Genomic DNA, 12,847 nt, shown 5'->3' with positions numbered 1-12,847 from the left:
ACTAAGGATGAGCCCTTCTGAGCCCTGAGCTTCCTTGCAGCCAAAGCAAAAAGAGAAACACAAGAGGTAACACAACTCTCGCAGGCAAAGAAACTCCTGTGGTATGCCTTATCCATGCCACTTCAGGGATCTCAAACTTGATTCTGCACCCTCCCCCAGACCCCCACCCTCTATCACAAAAAAACAAACGTATTCTCTCAAAAAGATTCTGTTGTTGTTGCTGTTATTTTTTAAAAGATCTCATTTTTACTTTTTTAAAATTTTTTTTGTTTTTGTTTTTTTTAAAGATTTTATTTATTTATTTGACAGAGAGAGATCACAAGTAGGCAGAGAGAGAGAGGAGGAAGCAGGCTCCCCACCGAGCAGAGAGCCCGATGCGGGACTCGATCCCAGGATCCTGAGATCATGACAGATACATGCAGATACATGACCCACTGTGCCACCCAGGCGCCCCTCATTTTTACTTTTAAGTGTTCTCTATACCCAGGGTGGGGCTGGAGCTCACAGCTGCAAGACTGAGATCACACTCTCCCACCACCCCGCCAGCCAGGCGCCCCTCACACAGATTCTGTCTGAAAAACCAGGACACCAATCTGACTGTAACCAGTCCTTACTCAAAATTCTTCAACTGTTACCAGCACCCACAAGGTCAAGTCCAAACCCCCCAGATTGGTATAGGGCTGCTATAACCAATTACCACAAACGCAGTGTCTTAAAACAACACCGATTTATTACCTTCTTGTTTAGGAGGTCAGAAGTCCAAAATGGGTCCTACAGGGCTAAATCAAGTTGTCAGCAGATGTGTGTTCCTTCTGGAAGGTCTAGGGGAATCCATTTCTCGTCTTTCCCAGCTTTCTTGGCCTCTAGCCTCATCCCTCTGACTTCTGCTTCTGTTGTCCCACCTCCTCCTACCAGCTCATTCTCCTGCTTCCCTCTAAGGATCCTGAGGATTACGCTGGGCCCACCTGGATAATCCACGACACGCTCCTGATTTCAAGGTCCTTGATGAACACATTTGCAACCTCTCTTTTACCATGTTCATAGGCTCCACGGATCAGGAGATGGATGATCTGGAAAGCCATTATGCTGCATATCCTACTCGATATCTGAGGTTCTGTGTTCCAGGAGAAGCCTGCTTTGTAGACTGATCTACTCACCCGCCCTGGCATCTTGTGGAAGACACACATTTGTTCCCATTTTTCCAGGACACACGCTGAATTTCAAGGCCACTGGGCCCAGAATACCATCTCCCTGGCCACAAAATCCGACTTACCCACAGCTCAGTGTCAGCTCCCCTCATGCCCTTCCCTGACTCGCCTAGCTGGAACTGTGCCGGGTTCCTCTGGTACTTACACGAAGGCCTAGTGAAGCACCCGTTTTGGTAACTCTCCCCTCCTGGTTATTTGTACGTTTATCTTCAGCATGAGTCTAAATTCTATGGAGCAGAGGCTGTTCTTACACACTACGTCACTGTCCCCTTACATAGAGAGTAAACACTTAAATGTGTGTTAAAGGAATAACACACGGACAAACACATACACATACACATGCAAAGATGGAAAAAGGGCTCTGGGACCACTAACTGTTTTCAGAAGCTGCTGTAACAGTGGTGAAAACAGCTGCCTAACAGTACTAGCACTGGTCCAAAAAATAATGGAATGTCAAAACAGTGGAATGTTTTTCTTTCTAAAACTGATGGAGCCCACACAACAATATGGAAGAATGCATATGGAATAATCAAGGGGAAAAAAACCCACTTCAGAATATATTTGCCACACACCTGAGCCAGTTATTTTCCTAAAACAAGACCTAACACGTCGTGTCAGACGTGTTCTCAAGCCACGGTGGACGGTTAGCTAAGCCCTGAATCTGGTCTCTGCTGCCTTTGTTTGTGCGGTTTCCTTTAGTAGGAATGTCCACTCCCCATTTCCGGGACGGTCCATGTGCTACCCAGATGTCAGAGTCCAACACTCATGCACTCCTGGAAACGAGGTCATCCCACATCCCCAGGTAGAAGGATTCCCTTGATAGCATCTGTCACAGTCTGCCGCATAGGAGAGCTGGGATGGCAGCTCCCTGGTGCCGGTGGTGCCCCTGCCCCTCGCGCCTACAGCTCGCCCCGCTGGTCACAGCATGCTTCTGTGCGGAGGCCAGATCTTAACAGAACATCCTAGGTGGCCACTTTCAACCCAACAGACTTGTCAGTCTGAAAGCTCAAAACTTTACGCCATCTCTAAGAGTTATGTCTGGGCCCACGTGTCCCCCACGCTAGAGTAAGCTCCGGGGGAGGGGGGCACCTTCATTACCATTATCAGAGGTGCTCAGTAATGTCTGCTGAATGGAATGGCTACACCATGAACTGGAAGGAAACGCAAATGAAAGCACTTGCGTTACTACAGTGGGATGAGGGTGGGGTCTGGTCTTTGCTTGTTCTCCTAGACAGCCATGTTCATAAACAGAAATGTTTTCAAATGGAGGAAAGCCAGGGAGCAGGAAAGAGAGAGATCAGAGAGGAAAGAAGGGACCACGGGTGGGGATGGCCCAGGTACAGCACACATACCTCACGACTGGATTTCCATGGTACAGGATATAAATGCCAGCCTCCTTATTTGAAAAGATTTGATTGTTCCGGATGATACCTTTCCCATTGCCGAGGACGACAATGCCAGAACGAAGGCCGTGGTGGATCTGGTTACACTGCAAGGGAACACGAGACAGCACAGAAGACAGATCAGACAAGTCGGCAAGAAGCTGAGTGCCCAACCGCCGCCCCTCAGCTGGGCCAGGGTGAATACATACTACAGAGAGGACAGCGCCACTGAAGACCCCTTGTTAGCATGGGACTAAGTGAACGGACCATGCTGCTGGCCCCTGCACAACGCACAGCTGTAAGGGACAATCTGGACACAGGTGCCTTCACTACCCAGCCTCTTGCTCTGCACCTGCAAAGTATGCCACTGAACGCTGCTGAGCCTCCAGAGTACCCTCCACCAGCATCTCCTCCTCCTATCATCTGGCCAGCCTGGACCACCCCGGGGCCAGGGAGCCCACCTCTCAGGGAAGGGAGCACCCCACTACATGACAATGTTAGCCATGTGTCATCCCAAGTGGGCCACCTTCAAGGAAAGGGGAGAGAGAGCCCTTTGGCTCCTATGCCTCACTTCCCATTCAGGGAGCCTGTGGAACGGTGCAGCTCTGGGAAGCTGACTGTTCCACGGGGCATGAGATCACAGAAGGTGTATGCACTACAAAGACCCTTAGATTTATTTCAAATATCTCTTTGTACGAATGGGGAAGCAGGCCCGGGGTCACACAGTGTGCAGCAGAGCCAGATATGAAACTTAGCTTCCCAGTTACCTGCTTCTGCACAGGGACAAAATTTTAGATCGTAAAAAATGATAACAAAATGCTTTCACTCTGCTAATTTACAGCCTAAATACAGTCCTGTACTTAAACCAGGAAGTTAGCGGTTTCTCTTCCAAAATGATTTCACAAAAACATAGTTCTAGCTTGCTTGAAAATGTTCCACACCGTAAGCTCTCCTATTCTTACTCACTTTCCAGATTTTCTCCTGAAGGATTTGGCAGACTCAACCCAGGCAACCACTGTCTAACAGAACTCCCTCACAGGGTTGGAAAGCTCAGAGAGGGAAGCGTAAGCAGTGGCATTTCCATCCCCCACACCCTTTCTCTTTCTCGAAGCCAGGACAGAAACAGAACGCCCCCTTCCCCCGGCTAAACCCGCCTGTCCCCTCTGTCCCTAGGAGGCAAGCTCCTCTCATCTCTCTGGCAACAGTGGCAATAATTTCCTCAGCCAAGGCTGTGCAGCTGCACCGCAGAAGCGCAGTGAGAGGAGGGGCTGAAAGAGGACACTGGCCAGGCATGTCTTTAAATATAGTTAGGAATTTCCTTCATCTGCATTTTGCAAGGGCAGTCTGATACAATGGGTCAAGAACATAGGCCCTGAGTCAGACCGACTGTCAGCTCTGTCATTCGTTGTATGATTTGGGGCAACATCCTTAGTCTCTTTGTGCCTCAGTATCTTCATCTGTAAGGTGGGGATAACAGCAATTCTACCACAAGGGGTTGTGAAAAGATTAAGCCATAAATAAGTAAATATATACAAAGTGGTTAGAGCAGTATATGGCAAACAATAAGCACTACGCATAGGGTGGCTATTATTTTTTCAAGCCCATGAGAAGTCGGACACATCTTCTAGTTCCTAGGAAATGTGTCTCTCAGGGAAGCCCAGAGTAGAAAAAGGGGCTGTCCTCTCCTATCACTGGCCCCATATTCTACCATCTTAAGTGGCTTTCGCGATGGTGTAAAATCAAACTCACATGACCTCAAAGTACCCATGAAACAAAGAATCTTCAGAACTAAGTTATCTTAAATGTCCTTCTTATAATGAAGAATGACCTAACTTGGTGCTTGACTTTTGATCCAGGTGTCTGGTGGGGCAGATATATCTTTATTTTCATCAAACTCAAAGCCAACCAGAGCCTATCAGGGCTGAGAATGTGCTCTGTGAAATTTCCCTGTCTACCCAGTCCTGTTTCTTACTGACAAGGAGACTGAAGGGAAGTGACACATTCAAAGCCATCCCTAATACAGAAAGAGCGAGGCACAGAGTCACAAGGACACATAGAGAAAAAGGTAGGAGCCACTTGCAAAGAGGAAGCAATATAAATTCAAGATAGCGGGGCACCAGGTGGCTCAGTCAGTTGAGCATCTGCCTTCGGCTCAGGTCATGGTTCCAGAATCCCAGCATCAGGCTCCCTGCGCTCGCTGCTCAGTGGGGAGTCTGCATCCCCCCCTCTGACCCTCGCCCCTTTTGCGCTCTAAGTCTTTAAAAATAAATAAGCTCAAGATGGCAACATTTATTTAAATAATCTTAGAAAGGGTTGGAGAACCAAGCGCCACTCTGAAAAGAGCATGAAGACAGAGAGGAGTACCAGTATGAGTGGGTTGGACTTTTTCCGGATGTCTACGCCTGCCTCCGCATTGTGGTAAATGTTGTTCCCAGCGATCAAGCCTCCGCCCTCCAAGCGAAGAAAGATGCCTGACGCTCGGCAGCGGTGAATGTCATTCCTGAGCATGACGATCTAAGCAGAAATGAGAAAGCCATTTGTTTTCTTGTCACAGGTTTTTTAAAAAAAACCACTTGGGGAACACTTGAGTCCTTTTCTTACCATCTGCTGTTCTGCCTGCAGGCAAGGACTGCCTCTTCCCACCTTGTGTGCTCCCAGGAGCAGAGTGAGCTCTGTGCCCTGCTTGGCTTTGCCCGGCAGGCTCCTTACCAACCATGGAGCTGTATGCTTGTTTGTTTTTTAGGAAAACCTGGACTGAAGGTTGGCCTGTGCCCTGTATTCACAACTTGCAAGCAGAATAACTGAATGATGGGATGGAAGGGGCCCTCAGAGAAGATGGCATTTGGTGGTCTTCAAACTCTATGTGGATTGGGGTTACACGAAGATCTCCCCAGTTTCCAAGGGCACAGCTACAATGAATGGAATCAAGTTCCCACATGTGTCTTTGCTGAAACTCACGTGCCTGAGAAAGCACCATCAATAACCTCCTACCTTCTCTTCCACTCTGTAAGACAGAGTCCTACTCTTGTCCCCTCTGAAGCTTTCTTGGGTGTATGATCCAGGGGTGGAGAAACCACCGATACTCCAAACTACGGGACATTAGGAGTATTGGTACAGGGAGGCCTCCCTTAAATAAAGTACCACAACCCAGCATACAGCTCATTTAAGGGCATGTACTGCCACTTACATTTTCTTGCCCTATTTAATAAGCATATTAAAAATTCAGAATTTGTATTATTTTAAGCAACTGTGTATTCATAGTAAAAATATATTACATTAGGATAAACCGTGTGCTACTAACGATAGATTACACTAGAATAAAAGACTGGGAGAGATAAAGTAGAACGGAAGTGTGATTCAAGAGAAGCCTTCTCTTTAGGATAGAGAAAGACGGTAGAGCATTCACTGCTCCCACACTTCCAAGAATAGAATCAGATAATGTACAACAGCACATACTTTCTGGAAACCATCAGAGAACTGAGGTGGCAGGACAACCAACGAGCCTGAAATCCAAGGACCACAGGCCCCTCCCGGGAGATGAGCTGTGAGCCCGTGCTCACCTTCGCAGATGCAGATGCCCCAGGAACCAGTAAGAATCCAGCCACGCGTCTTAGCGAACTAGACCAAGTGTGAACTAGAGTGAGGGTGCGGACACTCTCCGAGTAGGTAGGTCTGTTTACTTCTCCAAGGGGTCTTGCTAGGTGCTCACGGGGAAAGACTGGGGACAGCCTCCCTCATGGTGCAGGCATGGGGAAAGCTAGCACAGCCACTGTGGAAAGAGCACTAAGCCCCCCTTGGAGTTTTCTCCCCAACCTTCCTGTGCAACAAGGCTGAAGCGGCTGGAGGAAGGGCACCAAGCCCTGCTACTCTCAAAGAAGGGAAAGAAAAAAACCCCACCTCAGCCCTTATTATTAGAGGCCCCCTTCACGCTGGGGGTGAGATAGCTACTTCCAAGACTCACTAGACAGAGCACAGCGGTACAGGACAGCAAGCCTACCGCTGGCGCCGAGCCACAACTGAAAGCAGTCTGCTGCGGGAGGGCAAGGCCACGGAGGCGGCCCTCTCTGAGGAGCAGAGCAAAGCCTCCTGGCAAACTGGCAGAAGATGAAGAACATGAAGCCTATGGCAGGCGGAGGATAATGAAAGCAAAACATAAACCAGTGCAATCCTCACTAGACTGACCCCAAACCTGGTCCTCTGAAGGCCTGGCAAAAGAAGAGGTATGTTCATCTCCACATATAAGTGCTACTGACCTCAGTCTCTATACAGGACACACAAAACAGCAAGAAAAACATTAGGTTTCTTTTTGGTGCCCGAAGCAACTGGGCTCTTTCTGCCAGTCTTACTCTTAAACCAGAGATGCATGAATTTTTCGTCAAAAATTCTGAATATCAGTTTCTTAGGTTCTTTTCTAGAAACTCACTAGGAATTTATAGGCTGCACAATTCCTGCCAAAAGCCCCTGGAGACAATAGTTTAAAAAGGCTACAAGTAAGGCTCTATAACTTTGCACTTCTCCTTTTCGATGACTCCCAACTACCATCTGCTCCCAATTCTGCCTGGCATGGCATTTCCCTCCCCAAAGCTCCAGAACCAGGTAACCAGACAGCATCTCTGCTAGATGTTGGAAATGCCCCAAACTCAGCATCTCTGTCTCCATGCCCTAACCTCCTATGTTCCTGCTGTTGCCTCTGCCACACAGGCCAGAAGCCTAGGCCTCATGCCTTTGACCACTCCCTCCTAAAACCCTCGTTTCCACCTTTCCAGGATGTCCTGTCCCTTCCTCTCCATCTCTGGACCACAATTTTCCACTGCCTCTCACTGATCTTGCCCCCGGTCTTGTTCCCCTCCATTCCGTCCCCCAGAAAGCTGACAGATGAGCTTTCCAAATACAGATCTGACCACAGTTCTCCTCTGCCTAAAACCTGTGGGCTTCCCTTGCCTTCACGGCAGACTCCAGTCTCTGTGGCAAGAAGTCAGTGCCTGAGCTGGCTGACCCCTGCTGGCTCCCCCGTCTCCTGCAGCAGCCCTCAGCTCATGCTGCGGCTGCGTGAACGTGTGGTGTCCTTTCCTTCGTCTGGCCTTCAGGCACACCTCCGCGGTCTCACAGCCTCACCTTGCCCAGGCACTGCTCCTCCAGGAAACCTTTCCTTGAGGCTGGGCTCCTATGCCACCCACGGCACCTCTCACACAGGACTGTAATAACACTTTTTAAAAATAAACAAAAACATCTGTTGAGCACTTGCTCTGTGCCAGAAACACTTTCTGTGACCCCAGTTAATCCCTGCCGCTCCTTGAAGGCAGATAGTACCGTTCGTCCGAAGGACACACAGCTAACAAGGGGCAGAGCCAGAATTTGACTTGGAAGCCACACTCCTAGTAACTATGTAAGAGGGAAGACCCTTCTGGGGGCTCAGACCAGATCCTATCATAGTGGTACCTGAGGGCAAAATGGTCACCCGTCCTCTGATCTGACCGTTCTCTTTATTTTCCACGTAGCACTCCACTGTTCTTTCAGGGCAACACCTCCTCAGATCCTCTTTGGAAGCGGCTGGGCAAACGCAATGAAATGTGATTGCTGTTAGCCGCTCCAGCCGCCAGAGATCTCCTGTGACACGCGTCCAACGCCCTGGAGCTTACTAGGCGCTTCACCAGTATTACGGCATTGGACCCTCACAATGCCCCAGCGAGAGACGCAAGGCTGGGAGGCTTCTCTCCATTTTACTGAAGAGGATGGTGATGCTCGTGGTGAGTCAGTGGAGAGGTAAGACTCAAACCCAGGGGCTAGACCAGGCTTTCTTGTAAAAGGCCATGCCTTTCCTTGCAGAAGCCGTTCCTGTGTCGACTGTCCTGCAGCACTCCAAAGAGCCCGCAGGATCATGACGGCACCAGCGGCAGCACGGACCGCTCTCAGCATCGAGTCCCAGTGCCTCTCAAATGGGCTTTCCAGGCCCGGGGCAAGGTGGTTCTGCTCACCTCCCCTGCCTCATTTTCAACCACTCCTTCATCCTCAGCATACAGCCGCACACCCAGGCCCCAGCACAGAACGTTCTGGCTGCCTGGAATGCCCTCACTCCTCATCCTCTCGCCCCATGCACACTATCGTCCTCAGCCGTCCTCTACTCATCCTACAAAGCTCGGATACCTCTCTGGGAAGCTTCTCCAGTGCAGATCAAAGCCCGTGATCATGTGCCCCTCAATTTTCTCTCATCCAGGCTCAAGAGTCCTTGTTCCTTCTACGAGGCCTTGAGGACACGTTTGAGAAGCATCATGACATAGTGAAAGGAGCTGGAAGACCTGGGTTCTAGTTCCAATTCTGCCACCAACTTGCTATGTGACCCTGACTGAGTCACATTTCCCCTCTGGGCCTGTTTCCTTTTCTGTAAAATGGGAAGAATAGTTTCTGCTCTGTCCAAATCAAAAGATAATCAAAAATTATCACGCTCTGCAACAGGATGGAAGGTAGGAGTGTGTTGTAGAATGAAGAGGACTTAAAAAAATGCAAAACAGGACGCCTGGGTGGCTCAGTGGGTTAAGCCTCTGCCTTCGGCTCAGGTCATGATCTCGGGGTCCTGGGATCGAGCCCCGCATGGGGTTCTCTGCTCAGCAGGGAGCCTGCTTCCCTCTCTCTCTCTCTGCCTGCCTCTCTGCCTCCTTGATCTCTGCCTGTCAAATAAATAAACAAATAAATAAAATCTTAAAAAAAAAAAATGCGAAACAGCCCCACCAAAGCCTTCCTCTGTATAGCCACAAGAACCTTCTCTTATTAATCAAAATCATATTCCTAGTGACCCAGGAAGGCCTCACGGTCTGTACAGTAAACCTTAGGATGGCACCTTGCTGTTATGTATACACCGCACTGCATAAGTCAGGTTCCGGAAGACGTTCCCTTCCATCTTGGCTCGGCCATAGGAGCAAACGAAGACGCCTCCCTTTCCGTCCCGGAAGAGGCACTTGCGGATGAGGCAGCCCTGCACAGAGCTGGCCAGTGCCATGGCCTCCTTGTCCTTCTGCAGCTCCTGCTGCAGTGAGTTCAGCACGAGGCAGCTGGGCAGCTGAATGGATGCCCCTGGAAGTGGTGGGCCGAGAAAGGAGCCCCCCAGTACAGGGCGTGGGCCCTGCACTTGGTAGGACAGTCTGTATGTGAGCTGGTCCTCGTCCTCATCCTCACCACTAGGACTCAGGCCTCCATCGCTGCTGTCTGGAGTCTGGGCCACCCTTTCCCCATCACTGCCCACCTCTGCCTCCTGTGAGCCAGCCTTGGAGCCTGGCTTTGGGGAGGTAGAAGCTGGGCTGGTCGGGCTTTGGCTGCCCTCAATGACAATGTCACAGGTCCTTGGACTCCAAGCCTGGTCCCTGCTCTCCAGGTCTAGGGACATTAAAGAGTCCGAGTCCTCTGTGGGGAGTATGCTGGGGGAGGACTTGATAAGCCCTACTAGATACTTGTAGGCCCAGTTCTTGTCTGCAGATGGGTGGCCCTCAACAGTCACAGAGTTGTTTTCACTGCCCACAAATTCACAGTTTTCCAGGACACACAGAGGCACGTTGTGCAGGAAAACATGGGTGTTTTTGAAGGTGCAAAACTTCACTTGGCAGGTACCTGGGCCATGGACCTGGATGTGCCCATTCTCAAAGTTGCAGTTGTCAAACTGGACATGACCTGAGGTTGTCTGAGGAACAGAAAAGAGAAAGCAGATGAAACAGGGTAAGAACTGTTTTGTTAGTCAGTACTCTGTGCTTTAAGGAGGGTGGAGCCTGGAGAGGCCATTCATCTGGCTGATCCTGTTCTCCTCCTCCCTAAGGGCATGTGTCAGCCCCGGCATAAAGGGACAGGGACAGGAAGCCACTCTGAATCAGAGGGAGGAGAATTAGGAGTTGCCTGTTTTTCCCTCCTTCCAATCCCAGAGGGACTGGAAATAAATAAAGGCAGGAAAGTTCACGCTCTGCAACAGGGCCCTTCCTAAAGACCTCACTCAAGTCTCAGGTAAATTCCCCCAATATTCAGTTAGTGTCTAGTGAGAATATAAGCTTTGAGGGGTGAAGATGGGGACGAGGGAAGAAGCTGAATGCTCAGAGGGATGCTGGGTGAGATGGAGTCAACACGGTCACACAGGAGGTGAACCAGCAGAGCAAACATCACTCAAGGGAGATCAGGAAGGACAGGAACTGGCTGGAATTGAGTGCAACTTTCCTGTGTCCCATGAAGGGCGAGGGAGTCCCGGTTTGGTGTCTTGGTTACACGAAGAAAGTGTGAGATCGTGAGGGGCCTCACCAGGTCTCACCTCTTCAGCACAGCTTCCCTTCACCACCCTCTTTCAGTCCTGCAGCACCCCACAGAACACCAGCTGGGCATCTGAACTCAGGACAGGGCCAAGAAGAAGCCTGAGAGCTGATAGGAGACAGACAACAAGGGGCTGAGTCCTACCTGGGCTGGGGCAGGCAGGTGCGGAAGCCCAGCCCAGGTTAATAAGTCCTGCCTGTGTGGCAATTGGCCCATATGTGTATGGGGGAGGGGCAGAACAAAGGAAGCAGGCTGTGTCCCTAAAGATGGGGACAAAGTGTGCTGCCACAGCCGGGCAGTACTGAGCAGTAGGTAAGACGGGCTCTGGAGTCTGGCTGCACAGGAGAACTCCTAGCTCGGCTTCTTTCAAGTGTGTTACTTCGGATAGGACTTCATCTCTCTGAGGCTGTTTGTATGTAATATGGGGCTTGGCGGCTAACACAGAGTGAGGAAGAGAGCCGGGTGACCGAATATTAGCTACCGGGACCTGGGGTCAGGGACACAAAGAGCAGAGGCTCCGCTGAAGTGGGGAGGTGCTGAATCCCACGCACCACTCAGCCGGGCCCCTTAGCTCCCAAGCCTGGCTGAGAAGCCCAGTTACTCTATATTCCTGAAAAAGAACTGTTTCCAGATTTCACCCTAAATTCCATCAGAAGGATATGAACCATAAAATGAGGGAGTGTTTTCTTATCCCACTGAGTAATCCAGACTCATCCGCCCCTGAACCATTTTTACATTCTCTAGCAGTGAGCACCCTGGAGAGCTTGGCCCAGAACTTACTCATCTCAACCCCTATAAGCTTCCTTATGGCTGACTTAATTTTTTCCTGCTGCAATTTAAATCCATTTTCCTCTTACTGGGTCCTCTTTGTAGATGAACACCAGCTCTCTGGAGATGCAGAGCCATTGCTGGGGTTTTCCTCAGAAGTCCCTGAAAACCGCTGTGAAATTACCCTGGCCTTTGAGTTCTACAGGCAAGGTCATCCTAGCCCCTTGTCCTGTTTTCAGTTAAAAGATGATCACGGACGGAGCACTACTGTATGCCAGGCCCCAACCCCGAGCATCTGCGACTGTGCTTCTGAGGGAGAAGGAGAGGCTGAACCAAACATATTCCTCTAAGAGTGAATGTCGTAGGAAAATCGAAGGGTCTTGAATCAAACTCTTCTTCAGGGTCTGCAGACCAGCGCAGGAGTTGTTCATCAGTCCTTCTGAACATTCTAGGCCTAAAAAACAGGCTTTTAAGTTTCCAAGGAACCCAGCATTATGTTAATTTCAAAAGTACTTAGAATTTGAGTCCTAACCTCACTAATTATCCACCTGAGAAAGTTACTTAGCGTCTCTGAGCTTTAGTGCCTCTGATCAGTAAAATGGGGATACCAAGTGTACTGTCTACCACCACTGTTTGTTGTGGGGAACAATAGAGGTCACAGATGGAAAGTCACCTAGATTTTGAGTATAGGCTTGGGTCCTAGTTCTGTCCCTTACTAAGTCTGAGATCCGGGTATGTCACTTAGTTGTGCTGACCCTCAGTTTGCTCATCTAGAAAACCAGATGGCACGACCCCTCTCTCTCATGGCTAGAAAGCAGACATCAGGCACATGGTAAGTGCACCGCGGTCATATGATGATTACTAACCCGAGAGACCATGTGTTGTGACTGGTAGTCATAGTGGCAATATACTTATTACAACAGGTTAGAAGTCCAGATGCTATAATGTTTCCAGTCAATGTAAAGCTGTAGACTATTCTGCTGGGATCTACCCACATGTCAATACATACTTGGCTTTGAATACAGCTATGCTCTGTGTTCCTAGAAGATAAGTGTAGGCTGGTACTTCCTGACCCTCTCCCCAGTCACCCCTGGTAGAAGTCTGACCTTCCCTAACCTTCCTTCAGCCCGTGGGGCCAACGGGCTAAAGGTCACTGGTCCTGCATAGCCTCCCCTGGTTTTGGCCGTCTCTGGGCATGAAGTGTTCTCT

General features: G+C 49.8%; 1 protein-coding gene across 3 annotated transcripts in view; it reads right to left on the bottom strand.

Moving 5' to 3' along the window:
• Window positions 1–12,847, bottom strand: part of FBXO10 (F-box protein 10) — a 58,142-nt gene that overhangs the window by 12,373 nt on the left and 32,922 nt on the right. For 2 of the 3 annotated variants that reach the window (XM_044265328.1, XM_044265327.1), the window contains 3 exons: window positions 9,426–10,259; window positions 4,955–5,104; window positions 2,561–2,697 (listed from right to left, as the gene is read on the bottom strand). In XM_044265328.1, coding sequence (XP_044121263.1) covers window positions 2,561–2,697; window positions 4,955–5,104; window positions 9,426–10,259 — 1,121 coding nt within the window. The remainder of the gene's footprint in view (window positions 1–2,560; window positions 2,698–4,954; window positions 5,105–9,425; window positions 10,260–12,847) is intronic. The other variant, XM_044265329.1, reaches the window with a different exon arrangement.

Source organism: Neovison vison, chromosome 9 (assembly GCF_020171115.1).
Source record: "Neovison vison isolate M4711 chromosome 9, ASM_NN_V1, whole genome shotgun sequence".
NCBI classification, from domain to species: Eukaryota; Metazoa; Chordata; class Mammalia; order Carnivora; family Mustelidae; genus Neogale; species Neogale vison.
This window is presented reverse-complemented; position numbering and strand designations above follow the sequence as displayed.